Source organism: Photinus pyralis, unplaced genomic scaffold (assembly GCF_008802855.1).
Source record: "Photinus pyralis isolate 1611_PpyrPB1 unplaced genomic scaffold, Ppyr1.3 Ppyr1.4_LG6, whole genome shotgun sequence".
Lineage (NCBI taxonomy): Eukaryota > Metazoa > Arthropoda > Insecta > Coleoptera > Lampyridae > Photinus > Photinus pyralis.
The window spans coordinates 36,349,497-36,362,097 of NW_022170663.1; the positions used below are offsets into that span (position 1 = coordinate 36,349,497).

A 12,601-nucleotide genomic window follows, 5' to 3' on the forward strand; every position below is an offset into this window, starting at 1 on the left:
TATTCAAAGACGTGCCACCCATCTTTGTAACTCTTATGGTTGCCGAGAAAGAGAGACGTAAAATCTCGTCGGGGGTTAGCATATTCCCTTTGTTGGTACTCACCTCCGACGTCCTGTTCACCCGCGATCACCTCCGACGTCCTGTTCACCCGCGATGTTTTGACTGCATCATCAGTAAGATCTTATCGGACTATCCGAGGCTACCACATTCTCTTTGTCAGTACACAGTTCAGATTCGCATTTTGGCGGATTTCGCTAAACACCCGGCACAAAATGGTACTCAGTTTTTGGGTACTTCTCATAGCTCGAGCTTCTATTGGCGACATGAGAAAGAGAGACCGCGATTCGCGCTGTAAGAAACTTTTGGGGCCACAAGTCGACTACCCCTCGAAGCGCGTCGTGCAAAAGGTGGTTTATTTCGCCCCTAGGAAAAAAACAAAATTCCGCCACGCAGGACAAGATTGACGACCCGTATTTGAAAACAATCGGAAAAAAACTGAAAATACCTGACTGCTAGGTCGCTCATTTGGCATGGCGCGTTTACGAAGTTTTGAATATTTGCGAAACTGATGCAATCTGAAGTTGCCTGATTTAAAGAAAACTAATAAATTCCGATTTTAAACGGTTTGCCAAACTAGCAATAATGGGAGGTTTTGTTCACTAATTTATACAGCTAAACGATGAACGGTGATGTCTGAAATGCCCTCGTTTTCTATTTTGAAATGCCGTTATGTTTCAAAAACTGTTCAATGAATTACACGAGATCGGTTTTACTACAACAGTACCTTCTTTTATAGTTCTTAATATACACCTTCACTTTCATAGTTTGGAAACGCTTAGAAAATAGTTCGTTTTGATCATCCCGCTAGTGGAAAGTGAAGATATCAATTCTCTTGTAAGTAATTAATATAAAGTTGATTTTTTAGACTATTCTACTTTTAGACAACAGTGGCAGACACTAATTGTCTAGTCTTTTGTTTGGCGTGTACTCTAAAAAATTATGAAACAATTACAAAATGTAGTAAGTGGTTTTGAATTTGCCTATAACTTCGGATAATGGCCCAATTTAAACGACTCACTCGACGTTTGTTTCTTTTTACTTATGGCTTCGAAAAAATATTAACGATCGAAAGGCATCTGGCTACTGTTTTATACACTTAAAGCGAAGCCATCTAATCATTAACCATTATATAAACAAAGGTAATGATTAAGTACACAATTTGATAGTAAAGCTAGAGTCGTAAATCTCGGTTTACAAGTATTTAAAGTTAACTCTTATAAGTATCAACATAAAAAGTCCCCAGAAGAGTTTTACACTACAGCGTAAAGTCGAAGGAATTACCCAAGCTTTTTTGACCGAAAATCTATTTGTTCAGTTACAGAGTTTGTTGATTTATATAATTTCCTCTATTTGTGGGTTATTATAACATGGGAAAGAATAATAAGCCGACGGTCTCACGTTTTATGGGGAGGAAGCATCCAAGTTTATATAATTGATACCGCGCTGCGTAACCATCTGGAATAATTTGCAAGAAAAGAGAGTCCATGCGTCTACGTATTGGGAAATGGGTGATTTATGAGAGTTTGTACATAAATGTATCTCAAGTTTTAAAAATTCCGTAGACTACTATTTTCAGGGAGGTGCTGCATGCACTCTCCATCAGAGGGTTGAAGTGGGGTACATACTTTTTTTTGTGATCGCGCCAGTGGCAGTAAAACGCGCTACACAGGGGCGGACTGAGTAGGTACTTACCTACAGGCCAGGCGTAATCGGGATATTGTGTAACGTTAATTAATATGGCAGTGCTTTTTCTCAAAACCCGACGCAGAAAGGGCTACCTAGCGCAGAGATGTGAAAGGAGAAGGGCAGATGCTTTACAGCGGTTAGTTCGTCAGGCATAAAATTCTTTGGATCTTCCTCGAAAAGGGTTGAGCACCACCCAGTTTCTTATAAAACTGGGAAGATTTCAAGGAAGTAACAATTAAATGAACCAATGAAATACTATTTACTAATTTATTAATCCACAACAAAAATGCAAAAATTAAACGTACGTAAATTTTCCCCTCTAATACAAAATATTTCCATATATCAAAATTATTACGGTAAACATGGAAAATAAACCCCTAATTCAAAAGTGATCGATTATAATAATTTAATAATTCACAATTCCCTTGAAGAGGAATTATCCAATAATTATGAAGTTGCTTTATTCCAAAATTATGGATTATTCTAATTGACCCAATTTCTTATCTCCATTCCAAGCGTTGTTATAACAAGGTAGCCGTTACAGATTGTTCGTCTAGCGGCTAGCCTCTAGCAGATATGTGGACTTTGTTAAGAGACAGATGTTGATATACCTTGTAATTGGCGTAGACGTAAAGTTGAACTTTTAATTACACTCAGGATGTAGGACTGACATTCACAATTAGAACGTGAAATTAACACTTGAAGGTTCTTAATTAATAAGAGGGCGATTTAAAAAACAATAACAGCACGACAACGGTTGAAAATTAAATTGTTCAACCTTCGACTGGCAGTCCATGCATGCGTCCACTAATGAATTCAATTTATAGTCTCCAAAATTGGGAGAAAAGTGGTCACTCGATTCCAAAACTACTACGAGGAAAACGTGTGAATCACCAGAAACAATACTTATACTTCAAACTATTTCAATTACACCTTCATTGAAATTTATAGCGATGCACGTAACGTAAAGAAAAGAATAAAACCGAAACAAAAGCCACGATGGGGAGTCCAACAGTCAACACCTTTAAGAAACCACCAATCATAATTCGCCACCACGAAATAGTATAAAAATTAGAAAACTACAATGATCTTCGAGCTAAAATTACAGTGATACTCAACCAAAAATAATTTATATGTAATTGCAAAAATAAAACTGTTACAATTGTAAGCACTTGTAAAGCATAGTGTACACTTGATATAGATAAACTCAGAAATAAAAACACATACCAAAACAATTTAAGAATTAAAAAATAATGTCTAAAGTAAGAGTACTACTCCAGTATTCAAGATATTTTGTTCGTTTCTTTTTCATTCGGTAGCTTATAGCTCTGCCATTTCAACCCAGCAAAATCTTTACGATTAATTTGCGCATATGCCAAGTGCGCAGTGTCAATTTATTTCTTATTTATGGGGATTTTTTTTAAATTTTAACCACAGTCTAGTAAAGACAAGCATATCGAATATTGTAAAAATTAGATGTGCCTATGCGCAATGTAAACTTCCTCGTTTATGGAGATATTTTTTTAGAAATCTTAACCACAGATACTTTAGTAAAGACAAACCTATCGCATATTGTAAAAATGAGTTGTGCGCGTGTGCAATATCGAATTTCTTATTTAGAGATATTTTTTAAATTTTAATTAAAAATTCTTCTAGTAAAGATAAACATATCGCATTTTGTAAAAATCAGATGTGCGCATGCGCAATGCTAAATTTGTTATTTATACGAATATTTATTTTTCTTTGTACACATAAAAAGTCCGTTACGTGACCTTTCGGGAAGTACTGATCAATTCATGTCAATGTTGGTTGGAAGAGGGACATCTTTTACTTTAAAATTTACACCCTAGCATCAACCCCCTGGGTTGTCGCCGCTTCAATAAAAATGAACGCTGGGTCGAGTGACACATCATTTCGTACACGCCTATGGTTTAGTGTTTAAATTTGAGCAAGCCCTTTGAAGGACATGGGTTGTCAAATGGCAAATAAATCTAATGGATATTCAAGCTTTTACTGAATAAACACGTTCATAAGAAATATTAGCTACACAAAACAGCCCTGAAGAACATAAATCATGACAAAATCTACATAATCAAACCTCAAACATTTAGACTCATAAAATCTGATAAAACTTCCCCCATTATGAGCAACTGATGAAATATCTGAAAGGTCAGATGCCAATGTTTTGTCTTGGTACTTACTGGTGTTACGTAGTTTGTTGCACATATTTACCTGAGCCCTACAGTCAAGTGCATCTTCCAAAAGAGTCGCTCGAATTTGAAAAGTAAACAGTAGACGCGCAGGAAATTAAAAGCCCTTTCCAAAGTTACCACGAAAGCGTTGGGGTCCAAGGTGCAAAATGTTCATTGCCAATATATTTAGCACGGTTAGACGATTAAAAAACAAGTTTGTCAATCAAAACTGTTTACGTCTCTAGTGCATGCGGGATGTTATTAGATCTACATTAAACGTCAACCGGTAAGAAGGTGAAAGGAAATTTATTCGTGCTTTTGTTGGCTGTCAAACAAAAGGGTATACTGCGGAACATTGGCATATTATTCCAGTCAATAAACCAAATTTCAACTATTAAACTTCGAGAAACCTGTAGCATGATTTGTTCCGTATTCTACCTCTAATACATCTTTCGAAATTCACTTTCTACGAGTAACCAAATTGTTTACTTGGTGATACAAAAGGTCTGATTGTATTGTACAAGGCGTTCCATCATTCAATTTTTTAAATTGCTGCTACCTTTCCAAAGGAGAAAATCACTGTCAATTGGAGAAAATTTTGACTCATCGATAAATCAGTAAATTATTTTGAATTTTTTGCATTGAGTAAACAAAGGAGTCGATTTTATCGGGATTTTACATAAAAAATTGGTTTAGTCATTGTAACAATCCTGAAGAGGTCGACCCACGGGAATTTATCCCGTGAACAAATTTGTTTATTTTTTATGAATGAGTGAATTCAAACCAAAGATATTGGTACATTTTTTCTTATTATTTTGTGAAGTTGAGTTCAGCAATACCTTTATTTTGGGTGGGTTAAATCTTATTTAGCATCCAATTTATTTTGAATAGAATTTTGTACCAGGTTGTTCATTAATTACGAATATAAAAAATCTAGTTCATTAATGAGATTGGAAACGTTTTTGACTTGAAAATATAACAATATACCTGCAAGGCCCTTTTCTTAAGAACTCGAGGGTGTCTTGAACACGCAATTAACTTAATTTTCTAATTACAAATAAACATCACAATTTATCATTCCATTTCTAGCGGACTCGTGCAAATTTACAACTCGCTGACACTCCCTTATGTACGCTTTAAAACAGCCTTACTATTCGCGACACAATTACACTGACCACAATTTAAACAATAGATAATCTTCGATGTATCGTGGTTTATTAATTGAAGATTTAAAATTTTCTTACTATCTGGCATACCTAATCGCAGAGTACACGTAACATCCTTCAATAATATGCCTCTTTAAGTTTTGCTTATCGCGAGTAGCGCAATTACACTGTTTAAAAATTAAATGTTATGTGTGTTAATAGGTGATGCGATGCGAACGATAGCAGTGATGGAAAAGCGGTCAAGGAATGATTGCACTGTTCACAATTAAAACTTTGGTAATGTGATGCAATGATTCTTTAACTTATCCTTGTTGGTTGTGTAATTGCACTATTCACAATTAAAGACTTTGGAAATATTAGGTGTAAGGCGACGATTTCTTTAATTATCGTTGGTTCATAATTACACTGGTCACATTTAAAATTCTTGAATTAAAGTGATAAAATGTGATGTTGTGAACTATCATTGCTTTTTAAGGTGTAATTTCTTTGATGCAAATGGAATATATATATTTACTTTTACAGCCGTAAAAATTACTTGTGGTCATTGTAAATAAACACAATGGCGCTCTTAGTCCACCATTAGTAATTAGTTAATTACAATGTGCTGTCACCACTGTTAATCTAAATCGCGAATAGTAAATATGTGGCTAGACAAATTTTTTGTTTGCGTATCCCTTCACAGACTCACGAGGAACTATTATTGATGGAAAACCAGTCTTTATCATCCAAACCTTTCATTAGACTACCTTCGAAATAGAAGCCTCCTCATCCCCCTCTTGTTGTAGGTAGACGTCTTCAAAATTCGTCATGAATTGAGCGGCAATCAGCAATTCATGAAAGGAAGAGACTCTGACTTATGAGACACAAAAATTTCAAGTAGGTATCTTGGACGCATCCCCCAATAATCAATAAATAGCACGTTCTCATTTCTTCAAAAATGTAGGTCATTTTTGAAGAAAACAGATAGATTCGATTCTGACAAAGAAAAGTATTGAACCTGATGCGTATATGTATCACAAATAGACTTGTAATGAAGCTTTTTTTAACTGATCATCGATTTTTTACAGACTGACCTTTCCGCTTTTACGAGCGATAAAAATCTATTATTAACATAATTAAGTGATATGACATGACAAGTTACAATTAAAACGGGACACTACTCGCTCCCTATTTCAATCCTCGTAATTAGAGTGCAGCGTTTTTTTCAGAGTATTACACTATAAATTTTAAGCAGACTTACCTTTCGGATGTCAGTCGCCGGAGTACGCACTCACTGCCGAAGAAAATATTTTGGTGGTCTGGATAAGGTCCACTTGAGGAGTGTGGCGGGCGGCGGTACAAAAAGTTAATGTACGAGGAATGAAACGATTTATTTAAAAAAATATTTCGTGTAACCTACAATGGGTAAAAGCTAAGACTTATAAAAAATACAAAAGTAATTTAAACAAAAACTATAAATAAGGTACAACAGTCGTAGGTTACATACTGTAAGGGGTCCACGTGTCGGAGGTGGTCGCGCTGTTCACACCGTAGGCGGCCATCGAAGGGTTGCCGAACACTGGAGAACGTTGGGGTAGATACTGGTACGGCGGTAGGTACTGGTGGTGGCCGCTGTTGGTGTAATAACCGGATGTTGTGGAAAGGTGGTTGTAGCCAAACACCGATGTCGTCGGTGGCGGTACGTAGCGTTCGGTTTTCGTTAGGGGGTTGGTCGGTTGCAGCTCGTGGTAACGAATGAAGGGTAGCGGCGTGGTGTGTTCTTCGAATACTTCATGCGGTTGCCCCAAAGGGTCGGCGCACATTTTCTTGATTTTGTGCGTGTTATTATTGCTCTCATCTTCTTCGATGTGTCGCTTGTAGGTTTCGTGGTACACATTCGCGGGGAAAGCGTGACCGTTATCTTGGGGTAAATACTGATCCAAATCGTGACTATCGAGACAATCTTCGGGCATGTAACTATTATCTAAGTCTGGTAATCGGTTAAAATCTATGCTACTACCGGCCTGCTCCATGCAATGCCTTAAGGGTTGTCCCGCCGACAACGACGGACTTTGGGGCGACGAGCACGAAGATGGCGACGTTGAATTTTGGCTTCTAGGGCTGCAAGGGGAGTCCTCCTGCTTTAAACAACGGCCGAAGGAAACGTTTTGTACGTGCGTTAGTTGATTGAGAGACTCGGTCGACCCTTTGTTTTGCTTTCGGCGTCTGGGTTGATATTTATAATCGGGGTGATCACGCTTGTGGATAACACGCAAACGTTCCGCTTCTTCGACAAACGGCTTCTTGTCCGCGTCATTTAACAGCCTGAAACGAAAGAAGAAAATTAATGTGCGTAGTAGTTACATTTAATTTAATAAATGCACGGTCTTTTATGGTAGAAACTTATCGTTGCAATCTAGCTAACGTAATTAGCTGTTCGTATACCTAATTAGCCATAATTATTGCCTTGAAATGATAAGCGAAGGTTCGTGGAATGTTGGGACATTCAAAATATCTGATGATATGCCACTCGAATTAAGTTAACGGAAAGAAAAATAAGGGTGAAATGAAGGGTTTGTATAGAATACAAATTTTATATGTATAGTCCAAGTATGTCCATATACAGTGTGTCCCCCGATTGTTTGGTCGTAAAAGACCACAAATTTTAGAATTGAATTTTGAGCTTCTGGCGATCAGCCCTGTTTTGTTGGAAACTAATGTGTTAACATAATTTTACTTTAGAAACATCAAGGGCGCCTTTGAAATTTTCAAAAACACTTTTTTTGCATACCAGTATACCTCTTTGGAGACAAGATACGGACAAATGTTAATAAGGAAAGTTGTTCAAAATTGAGTAAACGTGCAAAATTTCTAGGCCAACTTTCATTTTTGTATGTTTTCCAGTTACAAAATAAAGACATAAAAAATTAGAATAGGACTAGGACTTGTCCCCCGAGAGTACTTTACCGGTTTTTAAAAAAACGTTTTTTTTTAATTTCAAGGCACCTTGACGTTTTGAAAACTAACATTTTGTCAAAAATTAGTTTCCAACAAAACAGGGCTGATTCCCAGAAGCTCAAAATTCACTTCGAAAGTTTTTTGTCCTTTACAAGCGACGACCAAACAATCTGGGGGCACACGGTATGTACCTTATAACATTGTCTGCCCGTCCGTCTGTTCACCTTTAACCACAAATCGATTTGCGGGTGAAATTTGATAGATAGATCTTTCTTGTTTCTTTAAGTTCACACTTTTTTGGATTACTTCGGGTTTAATTCCTTCGGAAGTTTCGGATCGTTCCGATACTCTCAGATTCGTATGGTATTTTATCGGTATCTTCCCATTCTCAGCTTCGGCCCAGCCTTTTCACATTTTAACTAACCTTCGAATTATTCCGATTTATCGGTCGTCTCTTTTCCGATTAAATTCATAGTAAATTTGTTTAAATTCTTTCGATTTGCCAGACCCTTGAACTTCCAACTTCCAATGATTATTATTCAAATTCTTCACATTCATCACATTATTAGGATTCTCCTTCTTGAAATTACTAGTATAGGCAATTGTATACATGTGACGCTTTATTAGGAAAGGGAACAGAAAATAAAGCGCGTTAAGATAACGGCGAGTGTTTAACCAGATAAGAGTCTAAATGTCACAGACAGACCTTAAAAGTTTCGTTCTGTTTGGCGAAAATCCAAGCATGTGATGAAAATGTGGGATTTGTATTGGTTAAGAGGGCACGCTTTCAACAAAAGTTGCGTTGAGGAAGGTGTCCGTTTCGCATTGGGATTCGGCGAGGTATTTTAAGTAAAAATCTAGTGGGGGATATTGATTCTGACTAAAATTTTTGCCGGTCGAACTCTACATTTTTCGATCGCGTATTGACTTTTAATCGAACCTCTGGTGCAATGTTACATACTGTAAAAGCGAAAAATGTAAGAGATCACGTAGATATTGTTAATTAAGTCAACATTCGAACCGAAAGCCGTACCCGGTGTTTGTGAGTTTCGTTGTACTCACAACCGGAGACAGTGCCGCCATATTTTCAACAAGTTATAAAAAGTGCAACATAACATAACCTCAAACCACATACACAGCACCGCATCTCAATACGATTTATCCCTCACTTAAACTACTTGAACTACTCTATTATACATATTTATGTATTATAACCTTTGATGCTAAGGACTCTGATGATCGAATTGATTTCCGAAATCAATTACCGAGAGAAACAATGTTTATAATTATAAGATATTCTACGCAACCTACCATTTAATAAGACGCTTACTATTCTAATGGAGCAATACATCGAAAAAAAATGTGCTAAAAACTAATTTACAAATAAAACGGCTACCGGTAAAGAAATTAATGACAATTAATTCACGCTTTTGAAAATTAAAACCAATTGAAACCCTAAGTTACAGGGTACCTACATTTTGACATTTCTACATTGCGGAACAGCCAGTGGCGTCACTGCATTTTAGAAGCCCGTCTTCAAAAATATTTGGGGGCCCTTTCCTTATATCAGCAGTTGTTCAACGAGATTAATCTGTATCTGTAGAAAATAGTGTCTTGATTTAGCCCTGCTGATTTTGCATTTTGTAACTCATTGGTTCACAGGTGCATTGCAAAATTTAGCGTCACTGCTTTCTGCGTTAAGAGTCCAGTTAATTTTGTTCAAACTTTAATTGTCAAGCTTGGTGTAATATTTGTGCCATAACAGAAGGTAATTAATGTACTTAATTTTAATTATAATTATAACCCTTCGTTTTATTGTGACTTGTATTTGTAACTAGGGGTAGGTAACCCTGGAGTTTTCTTGTTATTTAATTGTTTCACTTTAAATGTTCTCTTATTTTCATTTGTTTAATATTGGCCAGGGCCTTGGATGTTTAAACTCGTTTAGTTTGATTAGCGACTTCAATTGTTTGTGTATGAATCTGCCTGTAACTGTTTCGTCCGTGCAGAGGTAACTGCTGGAGGGTTAAAATTACTTAGCGGCATTCATCTCGACATACAACTTCAGTCTAAGGTTACCGTATCCAGGACCTCCACATACCTTCTGAATTGAAGAATCTTATTTTTCACAAATGGGAAAGGAGTGGAGTTGCTTTTAAATCTATTTGAGTTGACTACTTTTGAGCATACCAAATTTTGTATTAGATTAAAGTCAGATTGATAATTATTCAAATTCAAGAGTTACCTCCTCGGATTGTTAATTTTTGTACATTGCCGATACTGCTCCAAATTGTTCACCTATATTTACCATCCGTGAACAATGGATACAGAATTTTCTTCGGACTGTAATTTGTAAACTGTAAAAAGCAGGTACATGGCCCTTCGTAAATAAAACATTAGCAAGCATTTTCATTGCGCTTTTTTACGTTTTATCTTTTTATAATTAATAGAAGCATACCATTGAAGGAGTCGTAGTTACGCCACTGGGAACAGCGGTAGGTAATTTATTACATTGGATAACTCCAATTCAACTAACGCAAATTTAGTTAGGTACGTGATTTTGTTTATTACAACTAAAAAACAATAAATTTATAACAGTCTTAAGATGGATTAATTTATAACAGTAATTAATATTTATCACTTACAATTTATAACTTAACACAAGCGCGTCGAGCTTGGCACTAACTCAAGTACGTTGCAATTGGCTTAGTAATGATCTTACGAATGGGTTCAGGGGTTCCTCTGGGTTTAAAGCAACAGACCAATATTTCCACCCCGGTGCCCTGGAATACCACCTCCACCATATTTCGCACGATGCGCCAGTTCAACTTATCAAGGTCGCATCCGATATGTGGAATTTGTAGTTGTTCTTTCAAGTGCTGTAGTGTAGTGTATTCCAGAAATATTCGTAGCCAGGTTTATCATAAGACCGGTCTTTTTTTATCACACATAATAAAGAAATCGTACCTGCTCCTGCAGGAAACACACCTTACCCACCTCGAGGCGTTGATGGTAAATTTGTCTTAAGCGCCCAGAGCGTAACTTGAATTCTACGGCAATGGTGCTTCACACAAATCTTTAGATTTCTCATGAACAACACCAAAGCGTCTCTTCTGAGTTCCGGAGTAATGTGCCATACATTCTGCGAAAATGGAAAATGCAACTCTACCTCTGGTACTGAAATGACTTCCTGCATGGCATTCTACCTGCATCACTATTCACTGCTGCCTCCACCTCCATTGCTGGTGGCTTTATAGTAATCAATCTCCATCCATCTTCGTCTTTCAAATTCCTTTCCAGGACCTCTTTTCTTCCTTCCCAAACCATATGGTTTATTCTTCTGTACACAAGCTCCTCTATTTCTTCGCGCTCTGTTACTTATATTTCCACCCTTCTTCCATTTTTTCCATAATTTCTGCTATATTGTCCAAGACGGTTTTTATCCAAATTTTAACCAAATCATTGTCCCTATAAAATTTTACTAGTTTACCCCCTCCCTTATTTTCGATACTCAGTCTCAACTTTCTCGCCTGCATTTTTCGATCATGCTTTCTTCGCACACCGTTTCCCCCGGCTATTCGAATGGAGAACTATTCCAGAATATTTAGTACAGTTAGAATTCATGATTTGCAATTCCTATATGGAGGAAATAAGAGCAGCGATCGCCAGAATGGACCCCAAGAAGGCGCTGGGGCACGACAGCATCACCGCGCTACAGGCATTCGGTGCGTCGACACGGGCACCTTACCAGACTGCTGGAAGACCCGAACCATCCGATTCATCCCGAAACCCCAGATATCGTACAAGTCTATCAGCTTGCTGCCGGTCACCCGGTGATCGGGAAGGCGCTGGACGGAATCATTGCGACGCATGTCGAGTTACCAGATTACGAAGAACGGAGGGTTCCACCCACACCAGGGCGGGTTCAGACAGGGCAGGCCAACCGTGGACGCCATCCGACGGGTAGTCGGAACCATCAGGGACGCGAGGCGTCGGGCGACTACTGCGTGACGATCGCGCTTGAAATAGAAGAGACATTCGGGGGACAACCTGGGAAATGAGGAGAAAACTTCTGTGCAACCTCATCCCCATCACCGGAGCGTTCTTCGAGGATAGGACGGCGAAAGTGGTGCTGGGAGACGGAACCGTAACGCGACAGGCAGAGAGGAGCTGTCCACAAGGAAGCTGTTCCGAACCGGTCCTGTGGAAACTTCTCTACGAGGGCGTCTTCAGAACCCAGCTGCCCGAGGAGTCGTCGGAGACGACACGCACCACACTCTGCTGGTGATCCGGGCAGGGAAGTGCAAGACAAGGGGACAAACGAGGCGCTGGAGGATGTCCGGGAGTGGGCGCGGGAAGCGAAGCTCAGTTTCTCTGCCGAATAATCTGAGGCTGTCTTCTTAGGAAGACCATCGTTCCGTCTCGGCACAGGCAAGATTCGCTCCAAGGAGAGGTAGACATAGACGGCCGGCTCAACTTCCAAAAACATACAATACGTTACGTTGAAAATATCTCCAACACGATCGGCGCCGCGGCGAGACTGACGTGGGGAATCCCCC

General features: G+C 38.3%; 1 protein-coding gene across 1 annotated transcript in view; it reads right to left on the reverse strand.

Annotated features, from left to right (window-relative positions):
* Window positions 1-6,464: 6,464 nt before the first annotated feature.
* The window catches only part of LOC116175221 (transcription factor SOX-9-like), a 28,459-nt gene continuing 22,322 nt past the window's right edge, over window positions 6,465-12,601 (reverse strand). The window contains exon 3 of the mRNA XM_031493369.1: window positions 6,465-7,409. Coding sequence (XP_031349229.1) covers window positions 6,584-7,409 — 826 coding nt within the window. The 3' untranslated portion in view covers window positions 6,465-6,583. The remainder of the gene's footprint in view (window positions 7,410-12,601) is intronic.